General features: G+C 48.8%; 1 protein-coding gene across 4 annotated transcripts in view; it reads right to left on the reverse strand.

Annotated features, from left to right (window-relative positions):
• DNAH12 (dynein axonemal heavy chain 12) overlaps positions 1-24,805 on the reverse strand; it is a 323,986-nt gene that overhangs the window by 218,333 nt on the left and 80,848 nt on the right. For all 4 annotated transcript variants that reach the window (XM_085863781.1, XM_085863779.1, XM_085863780.1 and 1 more), the window contains exons 15-17: positions 23,344-23,537; positions 22,782-23,037; positions 22,456-22,641 (exon numbers count right to left, since the gene is read on the reverse strand). In XM_085863781.1, the coding sequence (XP_085719907.1) occupies positions 22,456-22,641; positions 22,782-23,037; positions 23,344-23,537 (636 nt within the window). The remainder of the gene's footprint in view (positions 1-22,455; positions 22,642-22,781; positions 23,038-23,343; positions 23,538-24,805) is intronic.

The raw sequence follows: 24,805 nt of genomic DNA on the forward strand, positions 1-24,805 counted from the left end.
TATGAACATTTTCAAAATTAGTTTCCTCTGATCGAATAATGAGAAAGATACAAGCAGAGGGCACATACTACAGGTACAGATTATTAATGACTAGCCGAAACACCGTCACAGACGGATTCCGTTCCATGAGCGCAATATGACAACCAGTGGCGGCTCTTGTAAGAGCCGGATCCCAGTCGATATACTCCATGGCCTTACCTAATGAGGCCTACAAAACGTCCTTGTACACGACATTGTTGGTGCACACTACTCCTTTTGAAGAAGTCCCCTGATTTGTGCACGTGTCTACTTTGAAGAAACAAACACTGTGTCAAAACTTCTCAGGTCACAGTACCGAGAAAAACGTGACGCGACCGCGAGGAGTTGCACAAAATTGGTCCTTCAGTATTAATATATAGAAGATACAATGTTTCTTGCTACATTTTTTGTGTCAAATTCACATTCTGAGGTAGTCAGCATGTGCAGAAGAGGGTTTTACATTGCAGACGCTATTTTCGAGGATTGGAATTACACCTCTCAGCGGTGACGGTCTGTCGACGACAGACGTAATGACGTCAGCGAATGACCGATGATGTCATGACGTCCTTACGCCTCTCAGCGGCGACGCCACACGTCGCCATGTGAACGAATGTGAAACGAAAATTGTTTATTCTGCTTCAGAGTTGAAGGTTGACTATTGCCACTATGTGCAATGCACTCTTACAGGTACGAAGTTTCTTTCAGTCCAGGTCACAGTACCGAGAAAAACGTGACGCGACCGCGAGGAGGAGCACAAAATTGGTCCTTCAGTATTAATATATAGATAAGCAAGTATGAACAGAAAGAAAAAAATGTCTTCCAGATTATTTGGGTTATGTTATGGACACATGGCGAACATCAAACAAGACTGCAAAATAATTATGTAAGACTATGAACTTGTTCCTCTCGATCCATTAAAATTACTTTCCATTCCTTTCGGTGATTAGACATGGTCCAGTTCAGTCCCTTTCGGTAATTATATGCACTCGTCACAGAAAGTAAAGTACGAATCTGGAAGTTGGACGTTCACGTCCACATTCCTGTGTTAAAAGTTTCCGATCCAAACAGTATACATGCCAGGTCAAGGACAATATATATATATATATATATTGTTGCGGATTCGCGCCCGCCGGCGTGCTGACGGCCACGTAACTCGAATCGCGGCACGTCGCCCACCGGACGGACAATCCAGTCGTGACCCTCTCGGACTAACGCCGGGAACCAGTCACGGGTGGACCTTTCGGTCTCACCGCGATCGAGCCAATCAGCCCCCGCGTGGGATAGGGTTGCTCGCCAAATTCGACCTACCTAAGTACCCACACGGAGGGTAGACCGGGCGATCGCACCTCGCCGCAGGTCGACTTCGGACACGGGCCACTTAAGCGACCCGTTCCGTACTATCGGGATAACCGAGCGGTGTTATTCGTCGACCTCGGCGGTTCGATTAATTATCGGGCGTATTCAGCCCACTACCAACCCTTTACGTGAAGCAAGATGAGGATTCAATGAAAGAAATGACGAAGCGAAGCGGGAAACAGTTCAACACAAAGCACATTTATTCACGCCGAACGGAAAGCACACATATTCAATTCCACCAAAAGCACATAGAAAAGAAGAGAAACACAATGCAATTTTTACACAAAAAGCAAATGCGACAATGCAGATCTAATACCGATTACGCGAGCACACGGCAACACTTATACAATTTTACTTCACAGACGGCGCCGACAACACATATCCAAAACCAAGGAAAAGAACACCCTCAAAGATGAGGCGGGCCTGAGGCCGAGACCGGGTCGGGCCTACCCGTCTGGTGATGAGACGCGGAGCGGCGATGGTGCCTCAACTCCGCGGGCCTCGCGGGCAGTGTCTGGTAGGGGGTGGGAAAGGGGCCCCCTTGGTCGCACTATCTCAGCGCGGGGGGAAACAGGAGGGGGGTTGCTGATGCTCGGGGTATAGAGGATTCCTACTCTGCCTCGAGTCCCGTGACGAGCGTCTCCACCTCGGCCAGGTCGCGCCGTCGGCCTCCCTGGTGTGCAGCTCCCTGCACGACGCGAGCACCCCCTCGTCTGCCCTCGCCGCCTCTCCACAGCTCCGTCCCCTTTTGCTCCGACTCCAACGCACACGACGACGACCAACTCCTTCTTGCATCTTCTTCCCAACTCCACCGCCCGCGAAGTCTTAACTCTTGTCCACTTGACTGACGAACGCGGTCGCTTATATCAGCCCCGTGGCTTCGCTCTCTCATCTTTGACCCCCTCCCTTCGACCTTTCACCTCGCTCCCCATTGGCCCGAGAAAAAGTGGGCGTGAATGCTTTTGATCCATAAATTTGCATATATCGATCGCCCTCCAACGCCCTGGGGGCGGGGCCAAATCGCCCCTCGCTCACCGATTGGACGGAACAAAAGTGGGCGTGTGTCGTTTTTGATCCGTTTTTGAAGTGGAAAATCCGTGGTTTTGTACACGCTGTTCGGCGCGCGCCCTGCACGAGTCCAACACCGGTACCCACAAGCGGCGCAAGAACGGTGGCGATGCGACGGTTGCGAGGTGTGACGTGAAGCGGCGCCACGGTGGGTGGTTGATGTTGTGGTTGTGGTGGTAATCATGGCGGTTGGTTCAAAATAAAGATAGCAAAAGTAAAACGGCTATCCTGAAGAGTCGCAGCACGCATAAATGACATGTATTCCCACTAGACAACGGGTTTGGGCCTAACTACACATGTACTTACCGAGATATCTCACCTAAGGGACCTGAATGGTGGTTTGCGAATTTGGTAACCACAACACTACCCCCTCCCCTTTTTACAGACTCGTCCCGAGTCGTCAAATTTTTGTGTGCCATCATGTGTAGTTTTCCCCTAGTACATTTTACCTACGGATCCCTGAGTGCGACATTCATGGTATTCGTGTCCCCAAAATAAATAACCTGAGGGCTGCGTAACTACCTAAACAAACTCACTCACACGGACGACTTAAATAAAATTGCCGGCGCTAAGACAAACATGCCGGGGGCGCACTCATATTTACAGTACATCTTAACCTTAACTTACAAATTTTACACTAAACCATGGCCCAGGATCAATGAGCTCTGCAAAAAGAAAAGCAGTTAGCAGGGAGCCAGGCTGCTCGCATGCAGTCTCTGGCTCAAAACAATGCAGGTGACAGCGAACGTGGCTGGCTGCTCACACGCAGTCCAAGGCCTTCCCTTTTGAACTGAACGCAGTGAACCACAACGGTGCATGGGCTGCACAACGCAGTCTCCGTGCCAGCTCAAGTGGCACACGCAATGAACACAACGAATGGATGGATGGACACAAACACGGTGCACGGGCCGCCACTGCAGGCCCGTGTTGTAGCAGCCAACAGGGCAGTTCTCGCAGCTTGCAAACTGTTGCCTTGCGGATCCTGGCGCACATGGAAATGAACAGGGGGGGCAAAGCAAAATTGAACGGGGCTGGTGAACGTGGGCAGTGGGCATGGCATGGCAAAGGTAGCAGGCAAACACAGCCCGCAGAAGAAGGCCGCTGCAGGCAAACACAGCCGGCAGATGAACTGGCCGGCACAGGCCTTGAAGAAAAACAGCCAGCAGATGAAGTGGCCGGCACAGGCCTTGAAGCAAACACGGCCAGCCGATGGCACAGGCCTTGCAGCAAAACAACAGCTGCCGATGAAGTTGGCCGGCCTCCGCCTTGAAGCAAAACACGGCCAACCGATGAAGTTGGCCAGCTTTTGCCGTTCAGTGGAGGTTGGTGGAGGGAGTGCGGTGGTGCTGGCCACTTGGAAGGCGGGCTCGGACCTACCTACCTGTCTCCCTCCCACCTATCGCCTTTGCCTGTCACTGTACATACCCACTCCCTTAATTTGTGAAAAACCAATTTAGCCCCCACTTATTTTTTTATTTTTACTTTCCCTCTATAAATCGTCCCCTAACCCCCTTTATCGTCTTTGTTCGGCTAACCTATCCTGTCACCTAGCCTACTCCCAACCCCTACGTTCCCTTCCCGGAGGGGAATAAGGGAGAGCTAACGTCCTGTGTCGAGGCCCAACTCAAGCCTCAGAATGGCCTCCCCAGAGTTCGGCGATCTATAACCAAAGTGGGTCCAGCAGCCCACAACGAGAGCGAGGGGATGGATGGTGCAGGGGTACACTTCCTAATCTACCCTAACCATTTAACTGTTAAACTACCCCGGGGCTTTCAACAAGCGCCTCTCGCTTAAACTATTGGTTCTAACAACCCAGATTCCCGTCGCCTGTGTTGGTGTCCTCACAATTTCGGGCCTCGCCCACCAATTTTCTCTCCGTGCCCTCACACGGTCTCCTGGCTTGGACACGTGGCTCCCTTTGGCAGGCACGACCCTCTGCCGAATCTCCCGCTATGGCACCCCCGGGCACTACACTGCCTCCGAGCCTACCAGCTCCCTAACACCGGGGAGTGCCCCCCATGGCACCTCCCCTGAAACGCACACGTGGCAGGCCGGCCTCCCAGGCCCCTTTCCGAGGGTCACCCGTGCCCACAACACTGCCCACGCGGCTAATGGCGCCCCGGGCCCCCGCACCAAGCAGGCGCACCCGTGCCCACTACGCTATCCCGGCCCCCCATGGGCCCTTGGCCTACCGCGGCCGACTAGCCTGGTGCCCGGGGTACCCTCTCAGCGATACTCACCTTTCGCAGCCACGCTCCCAAGCCCGTCAACAGGGCTCCTGCACCCCTCCAAATGGGTCTCGAGCCTACTTTCCCACCAACAACAAAACGACCTCCATTTTTCAATTTGACTAACCCAGCTAACTCACTCTACACTGACCCCGGGGTCCCTTGGGCGGGAGTCACTCCTCCCCCAATCACTCATCGCACCATGCATTCCCCATTCGCTCCATACACACAGACCCGCTGGCCTCACTCACTCAACATGTACACGTACTTACCCCACAACTCACCAACAACTCTTCAACACACTCACCGCTGAACTCTGCCATCCTCCTAACTACCTCCCCTAACTAACTCGTGCTCCCACGTCGTCCCTTAAACTACAGCACGTTCCTTTTAACCTACGTAGCTAAGCGACGTCCCCTCTACACATTCACAAGTCTGTCCATGTCCTCAAATAATTCCATTAATCAATTTCCCAGGGGGGGATTTCCTCCCTTCCTACTGGGCTCGTGAACTCGTTGCAAGGCTCTGAGAGCCCTGCGCCTCTGCGGGAGCGGCTGTTCCAGCACCGACTCCTCCGGCAAGACATATCCATGAGGGCGTAAGGTCGCCCTTGTAAGGCCTCAGGCGGTCCGCGTGGACGATCCGAGGGAGGGCTCGTGGTCCCATTTTAATTTTTAGGACCACGTCACTGACTTGCGCCAGGACGACCCCCGGGCCCTGCCAAGGTGAGGTGAGCTTCGGGCATCTGCCCTTCCTTCGCCGGGGGTTAAAGAACCAAATCTTTGCCCCCGGTGGGTATTTGCTCACCTGGCTCCGATGGTCGTACCTGCGCTTCATCTTTATGCCCGCCTGTTGGAGCTGGTGTCGTGCGAAGGCGTGAACCTTCTCCAAGCCTTCCTCCAACCGACGGGCATAGCCCTCCCCCGGGGGCCTATCAAGCCGCTCAGGCGTCGGACCGCACAATAAATCGACGGGGCTTCTCAGCTCCCATCCATACATCAACAGCGCCGGACTACATGCGGTAGACCCGTGCTGGGACGCGCGATAGGCCATCAGGAGGTACGGAAGGTGTTCGTCCCAGTCCTCCTGGTTAGTGGCGGTGAAGAGGGCCAACTGTTGGACCAGGGTCCTGTTGAACCTCTCCACCATGCCATCAGACTGTGGTCTCAGGGGCGTTGTCCGTGTTTTTCGAATTTCCAGGAGCCTGCACACCTCTTTTAGTAATTCACTCTCAAAATTTCGTCCCTGGTCCGTGTGCAGCTCCTGCGGAATCCCATACCGGCATGTAAATCCTTCTACGAAGGCCTTGGCCACAACCCCTGCTTCCTGGCTGGGAAGGGCAAAGGCTTCTGGCCATTTGGTGAAATAGTCCATAATTACGAGGACGTACTTATTACCCTGGCGAGTGGGGGGCAGTGGTCCCAAAATGTCCATGGCCACTCGCTCCAGGGGAGCCCCAACCTGATGTAGTTGGAGTGGGGGCCTCATCCTCTGTGGCGGTCCCTTTTTTGCAGTACAGGCGTCGCATGCTCGACACCAGTCCTGTTCATCGCGCCCCATGTTAACCCAATAGAACCGCCGGCGGGCCCGAGATTTTGTTTTGGTCCTGCCCAAATGGCCGCCGGCGCGGGTACCGTGCACCTGTTTCAAAATTTGGGTCTTAAACCCATCAGGGACTATCACCAGCCAAGAAGTTTGTTCAGAAGGAATCTCCACCCACTTGCGATATAAGATGTTGTCCCTCATTTCTAGGGTCCTCCACTGAGCCCAGTATGCCTTTGTTCGCGCCCCGAATGGGGCGATTTCCTCCCCACCGGGCCTCCTGTTTTCCTGGACCCATTTGTACACTGGCCCTAGCACGGGGTCTTCCCGCTGGGCCGTGCTCCATGCCAATCCACCAAATTCCTCTCCCGCGGTTAGTGGCAAAGTTGGGCCTACCACCCGGGCCGCACGGACTGGGAGTTTCGGGGAGGCGTCTGCCAATTGGTCCCTCTCCTCATGTCTCGTGCAATATTTGCAGTTTTCCCTCAGACAGGGGCGTCGAGAGAGCGCATCGGCATTCCCATGAGCCTTACCGGCTCTATGGACCACACTGAAATCGTACTGCTGCAATTTTTCCAACCACCTTGCAATTTGGCCTTCCGGTTCCTTGAACCGCAAGAGCCATTGCAAGGAGGAATGGTCAGTTCGAACCAAAAATTTCCTCCCGTACAAGTACGGGTGGAAATGGCTCACGGCAGACAGCATAGCCAATAGTTCCTTGCGAGTTACGCAATAATTTCGTTCGGGCCTACTCATGGCCCGACTGTAATACGCGATCACTCTTTCCACGCCCCCCTGTGTCTGGGACAAAACTGCTCCCAATCCTTCCTGGCTTGCATCCGTGTCCAGGGTATACATCCCGTCATCAGTGGGGTACGCTAAAACAGGTGCAGATGTCAAACACCCCTTTAATTTGAGGAAGGCCTCCTGGCACTCCTCCGTCCAATTAAATCTCAACCCCTTCTCCGTCAACCGGTGAAGGGGCCTGGCTATCTCCGCAAAGTTTGCCACGAAACGCCGGTAGTAGGAGCAAAGTCCCAAAAAGCCCCGTACCTGTTTGACAGTTGTAGGCACGGGCCACTCCTCTACCGCTGTAATTTTTCCGGGGTCGGTCTTCACCCCCTCGCGGCCTATCACGTGTCCGAGATAGGCCACCTCTGTCGCGAACAAAGTGCATTTCTCTGGGCTCAATTTCAGCCCTGCCTGCCTGAGGTGCCCAAACACCTGGTCCAAATTGGCTATCTCCTGGGTGAATGTTTTAGCGTGTACCAGGACGTCATCCAGATACACCAGGCATGACTGCCACGGCATGCCGCCTAGTACACGCTCCATCAGTCTCTCAAAGGTGGCGGGGGCGTTACACAAACCGAACGGCATCACAGTGAACTGATACAGTCCCTTCCCTGTGGAAAATGCCGTTTTCTCCTTCCCCGTCTTATCCATCTCCACCTGCCAATACCCACTCTTGAGGTCCAGAGTTGAGAACCATTTAGAGCCTGCAACGGCGTCGAGGGTATCGTCAATTCTAGGCAGGGGATAGGAGTCTTTGAGTGTCACGTTGTTCAGCTGGCGATAGTCCACACAGAAACGCGTGGTCCCATCCTTCTTTTTAACCAGCACAACTGGTGACATCCAAGGACTTCCCGAGGGCTCGATGACACCTGCATTGAGCATCTTCTCAACCTGTTCATCAGCCTCCTCTCTTTTGCTCCATGGGAGCCTTCGAGCAGGCTGACGGACAGGCCGGGCCCCATTGGTGTGGATCTGATGTTGCACCAGGCCCGTACGTCCAATATCCTCGGGTGACAAGGAGAAGATCCCGATGTGTCGGTTGACCAGCTTGTATAAGGCCTCCCGCTGGGCCTCCTCCAAATCTACACTACTCCGATTTACCATCTCACAAATGGGACCGGGCCAATTCCTAATCGAGTCTGGAGACTCCTTCTGGGGCCGGTCCGGCTCGACGTTATCGTCGCTCAGCTCTGCGACCTCTTTTATTGGGGTGCAATCTGCCACCTTCGTGCCCTTCCTGATAGTGCGTGGTTCCGTGCTAACATTTATCACCCGCACGGGCGCTATTGGCCCGTCGGTACCTACCAGGGTGCGGCCCACGACTAAGCCCAGGGTTGACGGCCCTGCCGGGAGTTCCGCCAGGCTGCAGGGGCCCTGCCACGTTGGGGGTGCTCGCCACCGGGCCGGGACCACCGCCTCGGCACCCGGGGGAATGACCACGGAGTCAGGAGCCTCCAGCTCCACCCTCTCATCCGTGCTCACGCCTCCTAACGGCAACTCTTCACCACCCAACTGCATGACCCCCCGGCCCAAGTCGATCTTACAACCACCGGCCGTCAGCACATCCAACCCTATTAGACATGGGTCGTACACCTCTGCCACCCAAACCTCTATCTTGGTTTTCACAGTGCCCAATTTAAACGACACGAAACCACGTCCTATGATAGGGGCCGTTGCCCCGGTAGCTAGCTGCAAACTATGGTTTTGCAGACGGTGGATCTCATCCCAACCGTCTACACTCGAATCAAGGACCACAGGGCTGATGATCGTGGCGCTTGCTCCTGTGTCCACAACGGCGTCTACCCCTACGCCGGCAATCTTGCACCGAATTGTTAAGCTACCTTTGCCAATTTGGCCACAACTGATGACCTGTCGCAGTTCTGAGGGCTCTTCTCCGTCTGAGTCTGCCGAACACGGCCCTACATGTTCGGCACTTCCTAGTTTCCCGGGGACTGGTGGGGGGGTGATGGTTGGGCCTGGCTATCCCTATTGACCCGGGGCGGAGTTGGTGGTCTAGGGGGCCGTGGCTCTTCTCTTCGCGGGGGCCTTTCCCTGCGCGGGGCGTTGCACCTCCGCTGCAGGTGGTCCCCTGCGCCACAATTATAACACCTCTTCTGGTAAGGTGTTTGCCTCCAGTACGCCGAATTATACCCCCCTCCATTCCGAATTGGGGTACCCCCCGATGGCCCATCTCCCGCCCTTCCCGGGCCCGACCGCCTCTCCACAGGTCTCCCGAACCGGCGGTCGAACATGCCCTGCACCATCCTTTCCACTCGCGCTTGGTCGCCCAGGGTTGCCTCGGCTCCCAGCGCACTGTCGTGCACGGGGTCCACCTGTCGGACTGCCACCGCGTGGCGCCCAGCCCCTCCCAATGGCGTCCTGGCTGCCTCCCAGCAGGCAGCAGTATCAGCCGCCTTCTGGAGGTTGTCCGGGCGCCATACGGTGAGCAATGCTCCGACATCGGTGCCCCCTATTGCTCGAAGGAAATGGTCCAGGGCAATCTCCTCCCGGTACTCCGGCGGCATGTTGGTGTGCGCGATCCCCACCAAGCGGCGAATGTCATGTGCCAATTCTCCCAGTGATTCCTGGGGACGTCGTTTGCGCCCGTTGAGCTGAGCTTTAACAAGCTCGCTCTGCTGGTCCATGCCAAATCGGTTTTTTAGGGCCGAATGGAGATCCTCCAGGGTCGCCCCTCACTGGGTACCGTGGTCAGGACTTCCAAAGCCACGCCACGCAGGGCCGCTGTGAGTTGTGCCACACCCTGCACCTCGTTCCAGCCATTGCCTCTGGCAACACACTGGAACTGGGCCATATATGCCCTCAAGTCCGTCTTGCCATCGTACGGGGGTAGCGGCACCCTCGGTTCTTTCGAGGTCTCCTCCCGTTCCCTCGGGACTCCGGGAGGAGTGTACCTCCCCAGTCCCAACGGTGCCTCACTCCCGCAGGGTCCGAGCCATTTGCCCGGGGGCTCCACCACCCGTGTCTGCGTCTGTCCGTGCCCCGCGTCGTCCCGCTTACTCTCCCAAGCCATTGGACTCACACTCCGCACACCCCCTGGAACAGTCATTCTGGGTACCCCCATTAGGCCAAAAGACCCCACGGTCTCTACCCTCCCCAAGCTTGGCATGCTCACCCCCGCATCGGACAAGCCTCCTCCTCCGCCTTGTGACACCGGCCCCACCTGGGCACGATCCGCCTCGAGGGAGTATATCCTCTCCCCGTTCCCGAAGGAGGCCACCCTGCTTCTCACACCGGGCCTCCACCCTATCCGTCAGTCTCTTCTCCATTTCCTCCATTTTCCCCTTTATTACCCCATTTATTTCCTCCCCTATCGTTCCTAACGACAGTTCCCCGACTTTTTCTCTTATTTGCTCCACCTCCCCTTGTACCTGTGTCACCATCTTATTTGTCTTGGATATTTCCTCCCTCGTTGTCCTAAACTGCTCTTCTGTCTCGCCCCGGTTTTTTCCTATCTGCTCCCCCAGTTCCTCTGTCTTTTCTCCGGCTTTCCACTCTATTTCATTAATTACCTCCTCATGTCTCTTTCTACATTCCTCCGCCACCTTCTTTAATCCTTTCTGTGTCTCCGCTTTTACCTCCTTTCGCAGGTTTTCAACTTTGTCTGTCATTTCCCGATGTCTTTTCTCACAGTCCTCCTTCACGGCTCCCAATCCCTCCTTTATTTTCCCTTGTTCTCTTTTTAATTCCTCTATCGCCGTCGTGTTCCTCCCTATTTCCTCCTTTATTTGGTCTTGTCCCTGTTTTACTTCTCCCAATCCTTTTCCTACTTTGTCTATTTTTCCCACCACCGTCTTTATTTCGTTTACCCTCTCTTGTTTACTTTCTTCCATTGCGACTCCCACTCCTTTTACTTTCTCTTTTAACCCGGTCACCTCCGCTCGTATCGTGTCGACTTCCTTTTTCATTTCGTTTTTTAGTTCTTCCAAGCTTCCTTTTAGGCTCATTCCCATGTTCTGCGTCTCACCCCGCAGCTCTTTCATTTCTTCCTTCATGTTTGTTTCCATTCCGTTCATTTGTTGTGTATTCGCATCCAATTTTTGTGTATTCGCATCCATCTTTTCGTTCATTTGTTGTGTATTCGCATCCATCTTTTCATCCATTTTTTGTGTATTCGCATCCATCTTTTCATCCATTTTTTGTGTATTCGCATCCATCCTCGTTTTTACTTCGTCCATTTGCTTGTTCATGTTCGCATTCATCTTCGCTGTCATTGCCGCCAGCATGGCGCATAGCTGGGCCATGTCGGGTGCGCTTGAGTGAGCCGTTTCGGCAGGGGTTGGGGAAGGGTTTTGGTGGAACGGGGGGGGGGGGGAGGTGTCATACACCGCGGCCGCTGCCGCACCCATTTCGGGCTCTGGGTTCAATTGGGCGAGTTCATGTTCCTGCACGGGCATTCCATCCTGGGCCATGGATTCTACACATTCTACATCCATTTCTAATACCCCCGGCTCCCGCTCGCCTTGAGACGCCATCTTGCTTCTCTTAAAGGGTTAATTTGAATCGCTCGTAATTTGGAGGGAATCGGGGGTCGCTTCTCTCACCCCTGGACCGATTCCCGTGAATTTAGCCGGAGACAGGAGAGCCCATTTTCCTGTTCTCCGATACCAGTGCCGCGAGGAGGGCGATTAATTTGTATCGCACGACCTGACACCAGTGTTGCGGATTCGCGCCCGCCGGCGTGCTGACGGCCACGTAACTCGAATCGCGGCACGTCGCCCACCGGACGGACAATCCAGTCGTGACCCTCTCGGACTAACGCCGGGAACCAGTCACGGGTGGACCTTTCGGTCTCACCGCGATCGAGCCAATCAGCCCCCGCGTGGGATAGGGTTGCTCGCCAAATTCGTCCTACCTAAGTACCCACACGGAGGGTAGACCGGGCGATCGCACCTCGCCGCAGGTCGACTTCGGACACGGGCCACTTAAGCGACCCGTTCCGTACTATCGGGATAACCGAGCGGTGTTATTCGTCGACCTCGGCGGTTCGATTAATTATCGGGCGTATTCAGCCCACTACCAACCCTTTACGTGAAGCAAGATGAGGATTCAATGAAAGAAATGACGAAGCGAAGCGGGAAACAGTTCAACACAAAGCACATTTATTCGCGCCGAACGGAAAGCACACATATTCAATTCCACCAAAAGCACATAGAAAAGAAGAGAAACACAATGCAATTTTTACACAAAAAGCAAATGCGACAATGCAGATCTAATACCGATTACGCGAGCACACGGCAACACTTATACAATTTTACTTCACAGACGGCGCCGACAACACATACCCAAAACCAAGGAAAAGAACACCCTCAAAGATGAGGCGGGCCTGAGGCCGAGACCGGGTCGGGCCTACCCGTCTGGTGATGAGACGCGGAGCGGCGATGGTGCCTCAACTCCGCGGGCCTCGCGGGCAGTGTCTGGTAGGGGGTGGGAAAGGGGCCCCCTTGGTCGCACTATCTCAGCGCGGGGGGAAACAGGAGGGGGGTTGCTGATGCTCGGGGTATAGAGGATTCCTACTCTGCCTCGAGTCCCGTGACGAGCGTCTCCACCTCGGCCAGGTCGCGCCGTCGGCCTCCCTGGTGTGCAGCTCCCTGCACGACGCGAGCACCCCCTCGTCTGCCCTCGCCGCCTCTCCACAGCTCCGTCCCCTTTTGCTCCGACTCCAACGCACACGACGACGACCAACTCCTTCTTGCTTCTTCTTCCCAACTCCACCGCCCGCGAAGTCTTAACTCTTGTCCACTTGACTGACGAACGCGGTCGCTTATATCAGCCCCGTGGCTTCGCTCTCTCATCTTTGACCCCCTCCCTTCGACCTTTCACCTCGCTCCCCATTGGCCCGAGAAAAAGTGGGCGTGAATGCTTTTTGATCCATAAATTTGCATATATCGATCGCCCTCCAACGCCCTGGGGGCGGGGCCAAATCGCCCCTCGCTCACCGATTGGACGGAACAAAAGTGGGCGTGTGTCGTTTTTGATCCGTTTTTGAAGTGGAAAATCCGTGGTTTTGTACACGCTGTTCGGCGCGCGCCCTGCACGAGTCCAACACCGGTACCCACAAGCGGCGCAAGAACGGTGGCGATGCGACGGTTGCGAGGTGTGACGTGAAGCGGCGCCGCGGTGGGTGGTTGATGTTGTGGTTGTGGTGGTAATCATGGCGGTTGGTCCAAAATGAAGATAGCAAAAGAAAAACGGCTATCCTGAAGAGTCGCAGCACGCATAAATGACATGTATTCCCACTAGACAACGGGTTTGGGCCTAACTACACATGTACTTACCGAGATATCTCACCTAAGGGACCTGAATGGTGGTTTGCGAATTTGGTAACCACAACAATATATATATATATATATATATATATATATATATATATATATATATATATATATATATATATATATACATATATACACATATATACATATATATATATATATATATATATATATATATATATATATATATATATATATATATATATATATATATAACCCCTCCCACACTCCTCCAGCCAAAGTAGCTGCATAAAACAACCCAAGAAGTCTTACACAAGGTAAGTGCTAACACTGTTTCGAACACTTCCCAGAGTTCCTCAACAACTATAAAGACGTTCACACGTAGTACACGCATGAGAATCCCAATGCTATACACCCCCTCAGCTACCGGACCGGTTTCATCACTTATTGGCAAATCATCAGCTTTCTTTCTTTATATATTGACTGTTTTTGACATTTGCACAAAGTACATGTTTGAGAGCCTCAATGGTATGCATTTCTGTCTTCGCTATCGCTGATGATTTTCCAATAGGCGATGAAACCGGTCCGGTAGCTGAGGGGATGTATAGCATTGGCATTCTCCTGTGTGTACTATGTGTGAACATCTTTATAGTTGTTGGGGAACTCTGGGAAGTGTTCGAAACAGTGTTAGCACTTACCTTATGTAAGACTTCTTGGGTTGTTTTATGCAGCTACTTTGGCTGGAGGAGTGTGGGAGGGGTTTTATATATATATATATATATATATATATATATATATATATATATATATATATATATATATATATATTTTATATTTTATTTTATAAAGTAAAATAAAATAAAATAAAAATTGCAGAACTGTCGGAAAGCATCCACGAATGAAAATATAAATAAATTAACATAAATAAATGAAAAAAAAATGCAGGTGAGTGACCCGAGATAATGGAGAAGCATGGTAATTTTGTGTGGCGATGGAAATCGAAGCCAGTACACCAGGAAAAAAAATCACAGAACTATTGGAAAGCGTCCGTCAATGAAAATGTAAATAAATGATGTTTATCTCTGGAAGTGTCCTGGCGGTGTTTGTCTCCGGACTGTATTTGTAGTATGACCGGTAGAAAATGGATTTCAGACATTATTTGTTTCCATCTTTACTGTTATTCTATGCAGAATCATTTTGATCAGACAGTATGAATCGTAATTAACGCTCCACCTCACGCTGCCTTCCCTTCACCCACCCTTCCTCACTCTGCCTCCCTCATCACTCCTCCACCCTTCCTCACTCCCCCTCTCTCCTCACTCCACCACCCTTCTCTCTCCCCCACCCTCCTCTCTCTTTCCTCATCCACCTCCTCATTCTCCCCCCTCTTTGTATTCCCATCAGCGAAGCGACAGGTGGTATTTGTTATGATGATATGCTAGGTGGTCATATTTTGGACCATTAGCTGTGTGTTAATCAGCTGTCGGGATTCTAACCTTGCTTGTAATTGTGTATTATTCAAACCTTGCTTTAAAATGTTGCTTTAAATGTATCATGCTGTTTTCACTATGTCTTTGATAACCCTTTATGGCTCTGCAGCTGCACAACAGCATGTCCTTGGGAAAACTGTGTATGCTGATATCCCACACATTCCTGTTCTTAGTCATCACCAGAGTTTCGCCTTTGCTATCAGCAGGTGCCAGTGTAGGGGTGTAGGAGTCTTAGAAAGTTATTAGTTTGCAAGATGAACTGTTGGGTTGCGAATCTGAGGATTGACTGATCCAACTTCCCTGAGGGCCCCTAGGGAGGGGGGAAAGAAGCCCACTGCCGCATTTATTTCTTTATTTCTTTATCCCTTAAGCACACACTTGTAGTCCACACCCATTTCTGCTTTTGTGTGATTATATATACAACTGTTTTGAAGTAAGAATCTCAATGTGGTCCGGGGGCACCTGACTGAAGGGCCTTTGGGCTGCATTCCGCATGCGTAGTGCCATCTTCTGAAATAAATCGTATCATTCGAAAACCCTCATTCGACTCTGTCATTACTCGGCCGAGTGAAGAGTCATAACAATTGGCGACGAGGATGGGATGCGACTGATGCTGGCGGTGTGGACGGCGGGACTCCACTTGGTGTACAGCGATCACAAGGGTTCAGCTAAAGGTACGTGGAAATTGCACGTATAGGGCACCTAAGACAGGGAGCCCTAGTTAGGTGAAAACTGTACACTTGGTGGGCAGTGCCCCGCTGGACGCAGCTCCAGGATCTGCTCGGATCAAGAACTGTAACGGTAAAACATATGAGGTGATTCGAATGCGGTTTGTTTGAAGGGCACAAAGAGGGCTGGCAGGCCGTATGTTAGAACCGGTAAGGGTCGAGGATAAAGGTATCCGTGTGAAATAAGGAGGAAACAGGTTGGAATCCTGTACCAAGAGAGGGAAGGTTAGAGGCCTTCATTGGGTTTGAGGCTATTAGGCGGCGGGTCGAAAGGGATCTCGGTCCCGGTGTAAAAGGAGAAACGATTTACAGCTATTAGGCGGCTGATTGAAAGGGATTTCGGTCCCGACGTAAAAGGAGAAACGATTTACAGCTATTAGGCGGTTGGTAAGATAAGAACAAAAGATGGGGAATAACTCTGCAAAGAACATAGAGTTACCCAAAGGAACAACACTTAAAGTTATCGGTGAAAGTGGAAAACACTGGAGAGCGTTTGCAGCGTGGCTAACGGAGTCACAAAGTGAGACAGGACGTAAGCGATTAGATTCAGAGGGAATCTTGAACCAACGGGAAAAGAACACAAGGTTAATGAGCCAGGAGAAGGGCTGTTTGTAGAAGTTACCTGTTTGGATGTATTTGTGAATACAATGTGGTGGGGAAGGTTGAGTTTTGTGTTAGACGTAAGTTGAGTGTTCCAACCTGGAACTTGTATGTGTGGAACAACTTGTATGTTTGTATGGAGATAATGATGGGTCGTCATCGTCAATGTGAAGACTTTGGACGAGGTGAATTGCGCACACCAAATCTGGAGGAAGGACCATGATGACCGATTCTGCACGTGTTGTTAATTCAGTGATGGGAAAATGTCATTGAGAGAGTGTGTGTGTGTGTGTGTGTGTGTGTGTGTGTGTGTGTGTGTGTGTGTGTGTGTGTGTGTGTGTGTGTGTGTGTGTGTGTGTGTGTGTGTGTGTGTGTGTGTGTGAACTAGATGGGGAATTGAATAATTAAAACCACTTCAGCAGACAGTTTGTCAAATGGGATGTCAAATGGACCAACGTTCGGGTTTTCTCATGGTCCGATAAACTCTGTATGCTGTTTTGGCTTTGAACACTGTACGTGATAAATGGATGGTCTCCACGGAGCATCATTTTGATTTCAAATTGAAATTCAGTTCTGTTTCCACTTTGCATGTTTCGTAAGGCTGATCGACGTTACGGGTTCGTTTTAACGTCAGTTTCAATTCTGGTTTCATTGTTGGGGTCATTAAGCATGTTTTATGCTTGACTTTCGTAAATCTGGAAAAAAACTTATTTTATGGGGTTTTGCGAGTCACATGACGTGCCATAGGATTTAACAGGCGCGCCGAAAGCACGAAATCGTCCCGTCGAAGGACAGCTTATCGTGAGGGTTTACGAAATGGATCAGCACATTTTACAAGATGGGGACGCCCTTCATAGGATTCTGTAAAATTCCGATTTAAAACGAACGTATTTGAGATGTCGTCAAATATTTGTTCCGTGAGTTTGATGGTAAAAACCAACGCGCTGATAAGACGTATTGCTCATGTGAGTGCGTGATGACGTAATCACGCATGGGCCCAGCGCGCTTTGTCAAACTTGAAAGTGCAATTAACACCCTGCTGTGAATGTGCCTGCTTGTCGGAGCAATGTACAAGAATTTCTCGAGGCGGCTGATTTTGAATATGGTGGACAAACTAGATTTTAAAGAGATAGCTTTGTGGTAAAATTAATTAATAAGGACATTGACGTTTCAAAGGATCGCTCGATTTTGTGTTTCGAGGCGAGTGCACGCGCTATCGGAACATGGAAGCGACAATGCTTTGAAACAAGGCTGTAATATATATATATATGTTTGTTCCGGTTGTTGTTGTTGTTGTTGTTGTTGTTGTTGTTGTTGTTGTTGTTGTTGTTGTTGTTGTTGATTGGGCTTCGTGACCGGAAGAGGAAAAGAGAAAAAAAAAAAAAGAGACGCGGAAGAGGCGCAGGACCGAGGGATTTAGGATGGATGGTGTTGTGGTAATGAAGTGCCGTACTGTGATTAGCGGCAACGGAGATTGGGCGGATGTGGCAGCACTGTGTATGGGGGTCGGTGGCTGGTGATGACTCGTATGCCGCGTGCTCCGTGGAGGGTCGTGCTGGAACAGTAATGGTATGTAGTATACTGTATTAGGAATGGTGTACTCTGAGGAATGTAATTGGGATTAGAGTATGGAGTTTGCCTTCAGTATTATGTGTACAAGTTATTGTATTTTGTTATTCTTACCCTATGTATATTTATGTTGTTGCAGATATGCGTATGGGTTTTGTGAGAATAAAGCCGATCGAAAAGTTTTATTGTTGATTACTACAACAGATGGAAAGGAGGATTTAAATGCTTTGAACAAGGAACGGATTTTATTTAAAGTGGGTTTATCTTTTAGCCGCGTCTCGCGTAGTAAACGCCGGCTCTAAGAGTTCCGCGTTGTTCTTATTATTATTCTGGTGAAGACAAAACCTTGAGGACGTGGCTCTTGGACACATTTGTCCTAGTTTACATGTCAGACATCCAAGAACAAGGACGTTTGGTAGGCTACGCACTTATGAGGATAGCGGTGTTTTTGGGAAAAATTACGGGCGGAGCTCGTGCTGTTTGAACACGCAGCCATCGTGGGCCTTGACGAGGGAGCGTTTCGATTCTCTGCCTGTCAGGGTCGAGATGTTTGTCTGGAAGCGGACAGAAAAGCATGTCTGTTGTCTTTATATGAGCCTCTATCTGTCAGGATAAATTCATTGGATTTGGGAAGCATAAGCGGAATTAAAGGGATGTAGAGGAATGGTTGCTTAGCAACGACATCGATCTGGAAGGAATGGAATTGGCTTTGCACTGCACTCACTGTTGACTACGATGAAACAGGGCAGGATTATGAATACGTGGCCAAAGCACATCGAGATTACACCGTCAAACGCACTCTGATGAAAACCAACCGATGGATCGGGAAGGAAGGAGCGGCGGTGGAGGTGAAACAAGCCGCCAGAGAGCGCGAACTAATGAAGCACAGAGAAGGACTAACACCGTACATCTCGATGGCAGTTAGTAACGGACATAGTGCAGGGGAGTTAGGAAGAATGGTGAACAGATTGAGATGCGCCCCAGAACCACAAGATGGGGCAACGAACACCAGAACACTTTACAGGCCGTCAGACAAGGAGATGGATGGAAGGTATGCTTGCCTGATCAAAATCCACAGTAGTGTACAGTAAGGTCTCTGGCCTTCACATCCACTCACCACACACCCAGAGCAACTTCCAGTCCTGCAAGCTCTAGTCATGGTGGGAGCCTCGTACGGAGGTATCATTTAAAAATAATCTTTTACACAAATACTTGTCATTATGTTGCAGTTGACTGCAGTGTTCAGTGCAGTGGCATGCTGTAAACCTTGTAGTAACGGAGACAGTGACAGAACCTTTGACGACACAATATGCAACTCCTGGTACTGACACTACTCCTTTGTGGGGGGACCTATCACTAGGCAACACACTCAAGCCAAAGAAACCGTATACACCTCCGTGGCAAAGGGGGACGTCAGAAAATGCAGAAAAGACAGAAGTGGCTTGGCAGAACAAAACGCAAGACAAAACCCAGTGGGGGCACTTTGCACAAATAGGATTCATATGGGGTCAACACGCATCTCTAATTACCCAAGTTCCATGGGCCCCGAAAGAACCCTTTTGGAGTATAGTTGTGAAATCTTGTGAAAATACAGTAACCTCCCGGAGAAGAACACATTTCACTTATAGGTGTTTTCACCTATAAGGCTTGAAGCTCTCACTAGCGATCGAGTGGAACGCAAGGAGGGTTACGCAGGGTGGAGATCTATATTTCATGACTGGGGAGACTGGTTACTGTGCCTGGTAGGGGCAGCAATCCTAATCATCATGGGAATCATTTTTGGAGTATTTCTGATCAAACGTCTCATTTCCATTTGTCTAAAGAAATGCTGTGAAGCCTCACCCTCACCCAGGCCATCATAATAATTAACAGCGAACTCATGGAGGAAGACCCCGAGGACCTCTGTATGGGGCCACAACCAGACCCGACCCCCACCAGCTGAGGAGCCAACAAGGTGTTCTGGCGGAGGGCGCCCTGGGGAAGACTCTTCCAGGTATTACTGATTACTCAACGAACTTTCAAGTGAAAAGGTAAGCCAAACATGGACTCATACATCTCACTACACACGAAGATACAGGAAGTTGTAACAAGAAAGAAAGGAAATCTACAAGTAAAATGCTGATGGAGGTTTATGATAGATGTGGCAGTGTTTTGACTAGCATATGCATAATCGTGGAAAATGGACAATACCAGATAGTGAAGGAATGTATGGAAAATACTTGTATGACCCTTATATGTAAATATGCATCTCATGAGACTCTTTTGTCTTCTAGCGCAAGTTGAGAAAGGAGCTTACACCATGCCTTGAGCGCTCACAGTGCTGCTCACCCATTATTACATTTGCATATTGTAAATATTATTGTTGTAATTAGTGTTGAGTATAATTGCCTAAATAATAATGTTGCTGTTAATATTGTATAGACTTGTAGTGCCTTTAATATTGTGTGGACTTAACTAACATCAAATTTGTATATGACAACTTAATGGGAGACTTGTGGCAGTGGGCAAGATAAAAGGCAACAGAAGCTAACCTGAACCACCGGCAGTTGGGGACTTCTCATTTGGGGAATGTTGATGGCTATCCACGGCATTTGCAAATCCCGTTTGGCAGGCACGGGGGCCTAGGGGTAGCTGCTACAGGAACCAAATAGGGGTCCACTCGGTTGGTGAGTATCAGGTGTGGCTGGGTATGGTCAAAATATGACCAAGGAGGGAAACTGTTATGATGATATGCTAGGTGGTCATATTTTGGACCATTAGCTGTGTGTTAATCAGCTGTCGGGATTCTAACCTTGCTTGTAATTGTGTATTATTCAAACCTTGCTTTAAAATGTTGCTTTAAATGTATCATGCTGTTTTCACTATGTCTTTGATAACCCTTTATGGCTCTGCAGCTGCACAACAGCATGTCCTTGGGAAAACTGTGTATGCTGATATCCCACACATTCCTGTTCTTAGTCATCACCAGAGTTTCGCCTTTGCTATCAGCAGGTGCCAGTGTAGGGGTGTAGGAGTCTTAGAAAGTTATTAGTTTGCAAGATGAACTGTTGGGTTGCGAATCTGAGGATTGACTGATCCAACTTCCCTGAGGGCCCCTAGGGAGGGGGGAAAGAAGCCCACTGCCGCATTTATTTCTTTATTTCTTTATCCCTTAAGCACACACTTGTAGTCCACACCCATTTCTGCTTTTGTGTGATTATATATACAACTGTTTTGAAGTAAGAATCTCAATGTGGTCCGGGGGCACCTGACTGAAGGGCCTTTGGGCTGCATTCCGCATGCGTAGTGCCATCTTCTGAAATAAATCGTATCATTCGAAAACCCTCATTCGACTCTGTCATTACTCGGCCGAGTGAAGAGTCATAACAGTATTTGCTGGTATGCTAATAAATGTCAGAATGTGTCAGTGTGTGTCCTTCATAACTCCAAAACCATGAAACCTATTAGCCTGAAACTTTGCATGCATACTCAGGGAATTCTAAGGGAGTGCCTGAGTGAAAATTGGGTGTTTGGGTTAATGAAAACACCCCTTTTGAAGGTAATTAAAGGCCTTATTTAATTATATCATTTATCATGTGGATCCTCGCACACCTCGCTTCCTGTCGATGAGGTCTTAATTCGCCATTTTGTTGGTCTGCTCAACAATGCCTTGAATTGGAACAAGCCACCACGATTTCATAACAATGAAGTTTTTGTTTCATTTTTTCTCACTCATATTATCGAATGCCTGTTCATCATACAAAAGAATCACTGGATGCATTGCAAAAGAGTGTTCATTTGTCCATTTCGGACATCGTTTCAAATTTTGGGCATCTCCGGGAGGTGGTTAATATGAAGGATCGGCGATCACTAATTACATGCCAAGTCAGCCGTTCCTTATCAACCATTTCATTGGAGTGCTTCCTTGAGTGCTTGAACCACTTGGTGAACGCTCTACAATATTTGCACTATCATTGAACACTGTATATCGATCAACTTAAACAATCTTCAGGGGCCACTTGCCTGCATTGGCCCCGCTTTGTCATGCGGTGCGTCAGATGGTGGGTGGCTCACTGAAAATGTGCAAATTTTACACCACGTTTCCATATAAATTCGGCATAGTTAAATAGATAAATTTATCAGTTCTTTTTGTTCAGGAGAGGTTCTTTTTGAATGAATTTAATCTTCTGTACATAGGTCTGACATGAGCGCAGTATTAGTTCCCTATTGGGCCACGGCAGTCAAAGCCTTAGGGGGTTAGTGAGGGTGAAACACCCCCCCCTCCCGGCCGAGGGCACTCACCACCTAGCCTATAACCTTCCCGGGGCCCGTCCCTACATTTTTTGTTTCAGGTTTCCTCCTGTCTTTCACTGTTCAGGAGATTAGCATGTGCAGAGCCTAAGAGGGTTGGTGAGGGGGAAACACCCCCCCCACCCCCAGCCGTGGGGCCTCGCCACCTAGCCTATAACGTTCCCGGGGCCCGTCCCGATATTTTTTGTTTCAGATGTTTCCCCCTATCTTTCACTGTTCAGGAGATTCGCGCGTGCAGAGCCTAAGGGGGTTGGTAAGGGGGAAACAGCGGTTGGTGGGTTTTAACTTTGACAGTGTACTTGACGTTCTAAAAATGAGGGATTTACTCACTTTAGTCCAAGACAGTCCCCTGATTTTTTTTAAAAAGGATAATGAGGTGTGTATGTATATGAATAAAAAAAATCTATACCTTCTTACTAATTACAGGTGCAGTTCTTGCGTCTTAAATTACTGTTCAGAGAACTATTTGAACACCGCTCATACATACTGTAGTTTACCATAGAATACAAAAAGCCCTGACCTTTGTGGCAGCAACACTGATGACGTCAAACTGTTGGAGGTAAGGGCTGAGTTTTTCTTTCAGCATCTTTCTTAAGGTCGTGCCTGAGTTTGGGGTCAGGTCATAGTCTACAATATCCGACATCTGCTTCCAATGGCGTGCACGGACCCCCAAATTGCACAGAATGGACACCAAGGGAATATTCACCTGGCATTTACAAAGGCAAAACAAAAAAAAAACACGAAATAATGAAAATCACATTTGAATCGACACGACTTTGTGAAATGCAATGTGAATAATTTCAATCTTTCGAGGCAATATTAAAAAATAAATTCCGAAGTAAGTACCTTAAAATCGTTGATCTGTTCTATGACCTCCTGGCAAATATCCACTGCCGGAAAAGTCCCATCTCCATCCTCTGATTCCTCAACACCTTCGTGCTCACCCTGAAGTGTTTTTGGACTTGCTTTAAGCTTTTCTTGTTCTGCCTTCTTCTGCAGCTGCTGAAAGGACTTCAGGTGTTTGAATATCTCTCGGTTGAACTCGTCAATCTCAAGCACCATTGATTCCCCGTTTAGTTCGAGGAAGGACCCATCCAACCACCTGTGTCATCACACCGCTCCTGTGTCAACTCAGATAGCTGATGGGCACTCTTTGCAAACCAAGGATAAAAAATATTTTGAAATACACTGAAATTTTGTTTTGCATTATGCAGTATCAAAGTTTTTCCCTTATATATGCAGTCTGTCTTTCCCAGAACAAAAGTTGTACACAACTCCAATAGACATGCTCATGTTGGATTATGTCTGCTCACATTAAGTTAAAATGACAATCATTGCCTTGGTGGTCTGAAGTGAATAATTTCGTCTAATCAGCTGTCATGACATTTAATTATGTTCAATAAATTACCTCTTTTCTGCCTTCTGCCATCGTAGCACCAAACTAAACAGTTTGTAGTAAGGTTCAATGGTGACTTTTATTGCCTCCACTTCAGGGTACTGGGTCTTGTCCCATCTATAGATGGCTTCCTCACGGTGTATTAGAGAAATGGTTTCCTGTGCCTCCTGGAGCCTCTTCTGAATCATCTTGATATCCGTAACATACTGGCAATGACAAAGCAAATACATTGATTAAACAGAGGTGGTCTTATCTTGAAGAAACATCTGCACAGTTTCAAACTTAGAACTCTATTCTCTACCATGCTCAGTTTCCAGTCGGTCATTTGTGTTAGATTGATGGTCAGTCCCAGATACCTTGTAACAGACTCTGCTAAAGTGTAAATGTTTAACTCGTCGCCTGCACTGGTGAGTGCAATTCGATAATCTTTCATGGATTCAAGATAATATTTCACATATTCGTTGTTCACTTTCAAATGCTTTTATTCCAATATCTCTCCCCTCTTCACTCGGAACTTCCTGTTGGGTTAACTTTTAAGCTATTATATCAGACGAGCAAAAGTACTGTACCTGTTGCTCTGCTGATAGATTTAATGAAAATACAACATGTTGTACTCCACAAACCTTCCACTCTATTCACGCTATCATATTAGGTCATCTTCCATCTGCTTGGAAGTCAGCTAACATCACTTTCATCAACCATCCTTGCTGTTTATATATAGCATGTGCAAAGATCAACTTCCTCTTCGCTGCAAAGCTCAGTGTTGGATGCTTTGGTTTGAACTTCCATTTAAAATGAGTGAAATGCAATAATTTGAAAATTTAAAATTATTCTCTTGCTCAGATTTCAACATCACTGCAATGCATATTATCAAGTTGTTTCAACCTTCTTTCTCGAAGAAGATGATGATGATTTGTAATACATACTACCGTGTAATTGATTGATGATTTGTAATTGTAATTTGTAATATTTGTAATAGTTTACCACCAACACTGGTGGTACTATACGATACACATTTACGTGGAGAAAATTGGGGTCTTCCACTCTTCCCCCCACCTTGAACCCTCTTCCCCTGATATACTACCCAGACCAAAAACATACTTGGAGTGCCCTTGAGCAACAAGCAAAAATTGGATGGATTTGGTTGAGCAGTTTTTTTTAGCTCACCTGTTCGAAGAACAGAGAGCTATAGCGATACCCCCGGCGTGAGCGTGAGCGTCAGCATCAGCGTGAAAATGTTAAAATTTTTGGTGCAAGTTATTTTTTCCTTTCTAATGTTTTTATCTTCCACACTATTTTTTATACGCCTGATATATTTATATACATATACATATATATATATATATATATATATATATATATATATATATATATATATATATATATATATATATATATATATATATATATATATATATATATATATATATATATATATATATATATATATATATATATATATATATATATATAT

This window comes from Eptatretus burgeri, chromosome 18 (genome assembly GCF_056783735.1).
Source record: "Eptatretus burgeri isolate ZD-2024b chromosome 18, Ebu_testis_v1, whole genome shotgun sequence".
Classification (NCBI taxonomy): Eukaryota; Metazoa; Chordata; class Myxini; order Myxiniformes; family Myxinidae; genus Eptatretus; species Eptatretus burgeri.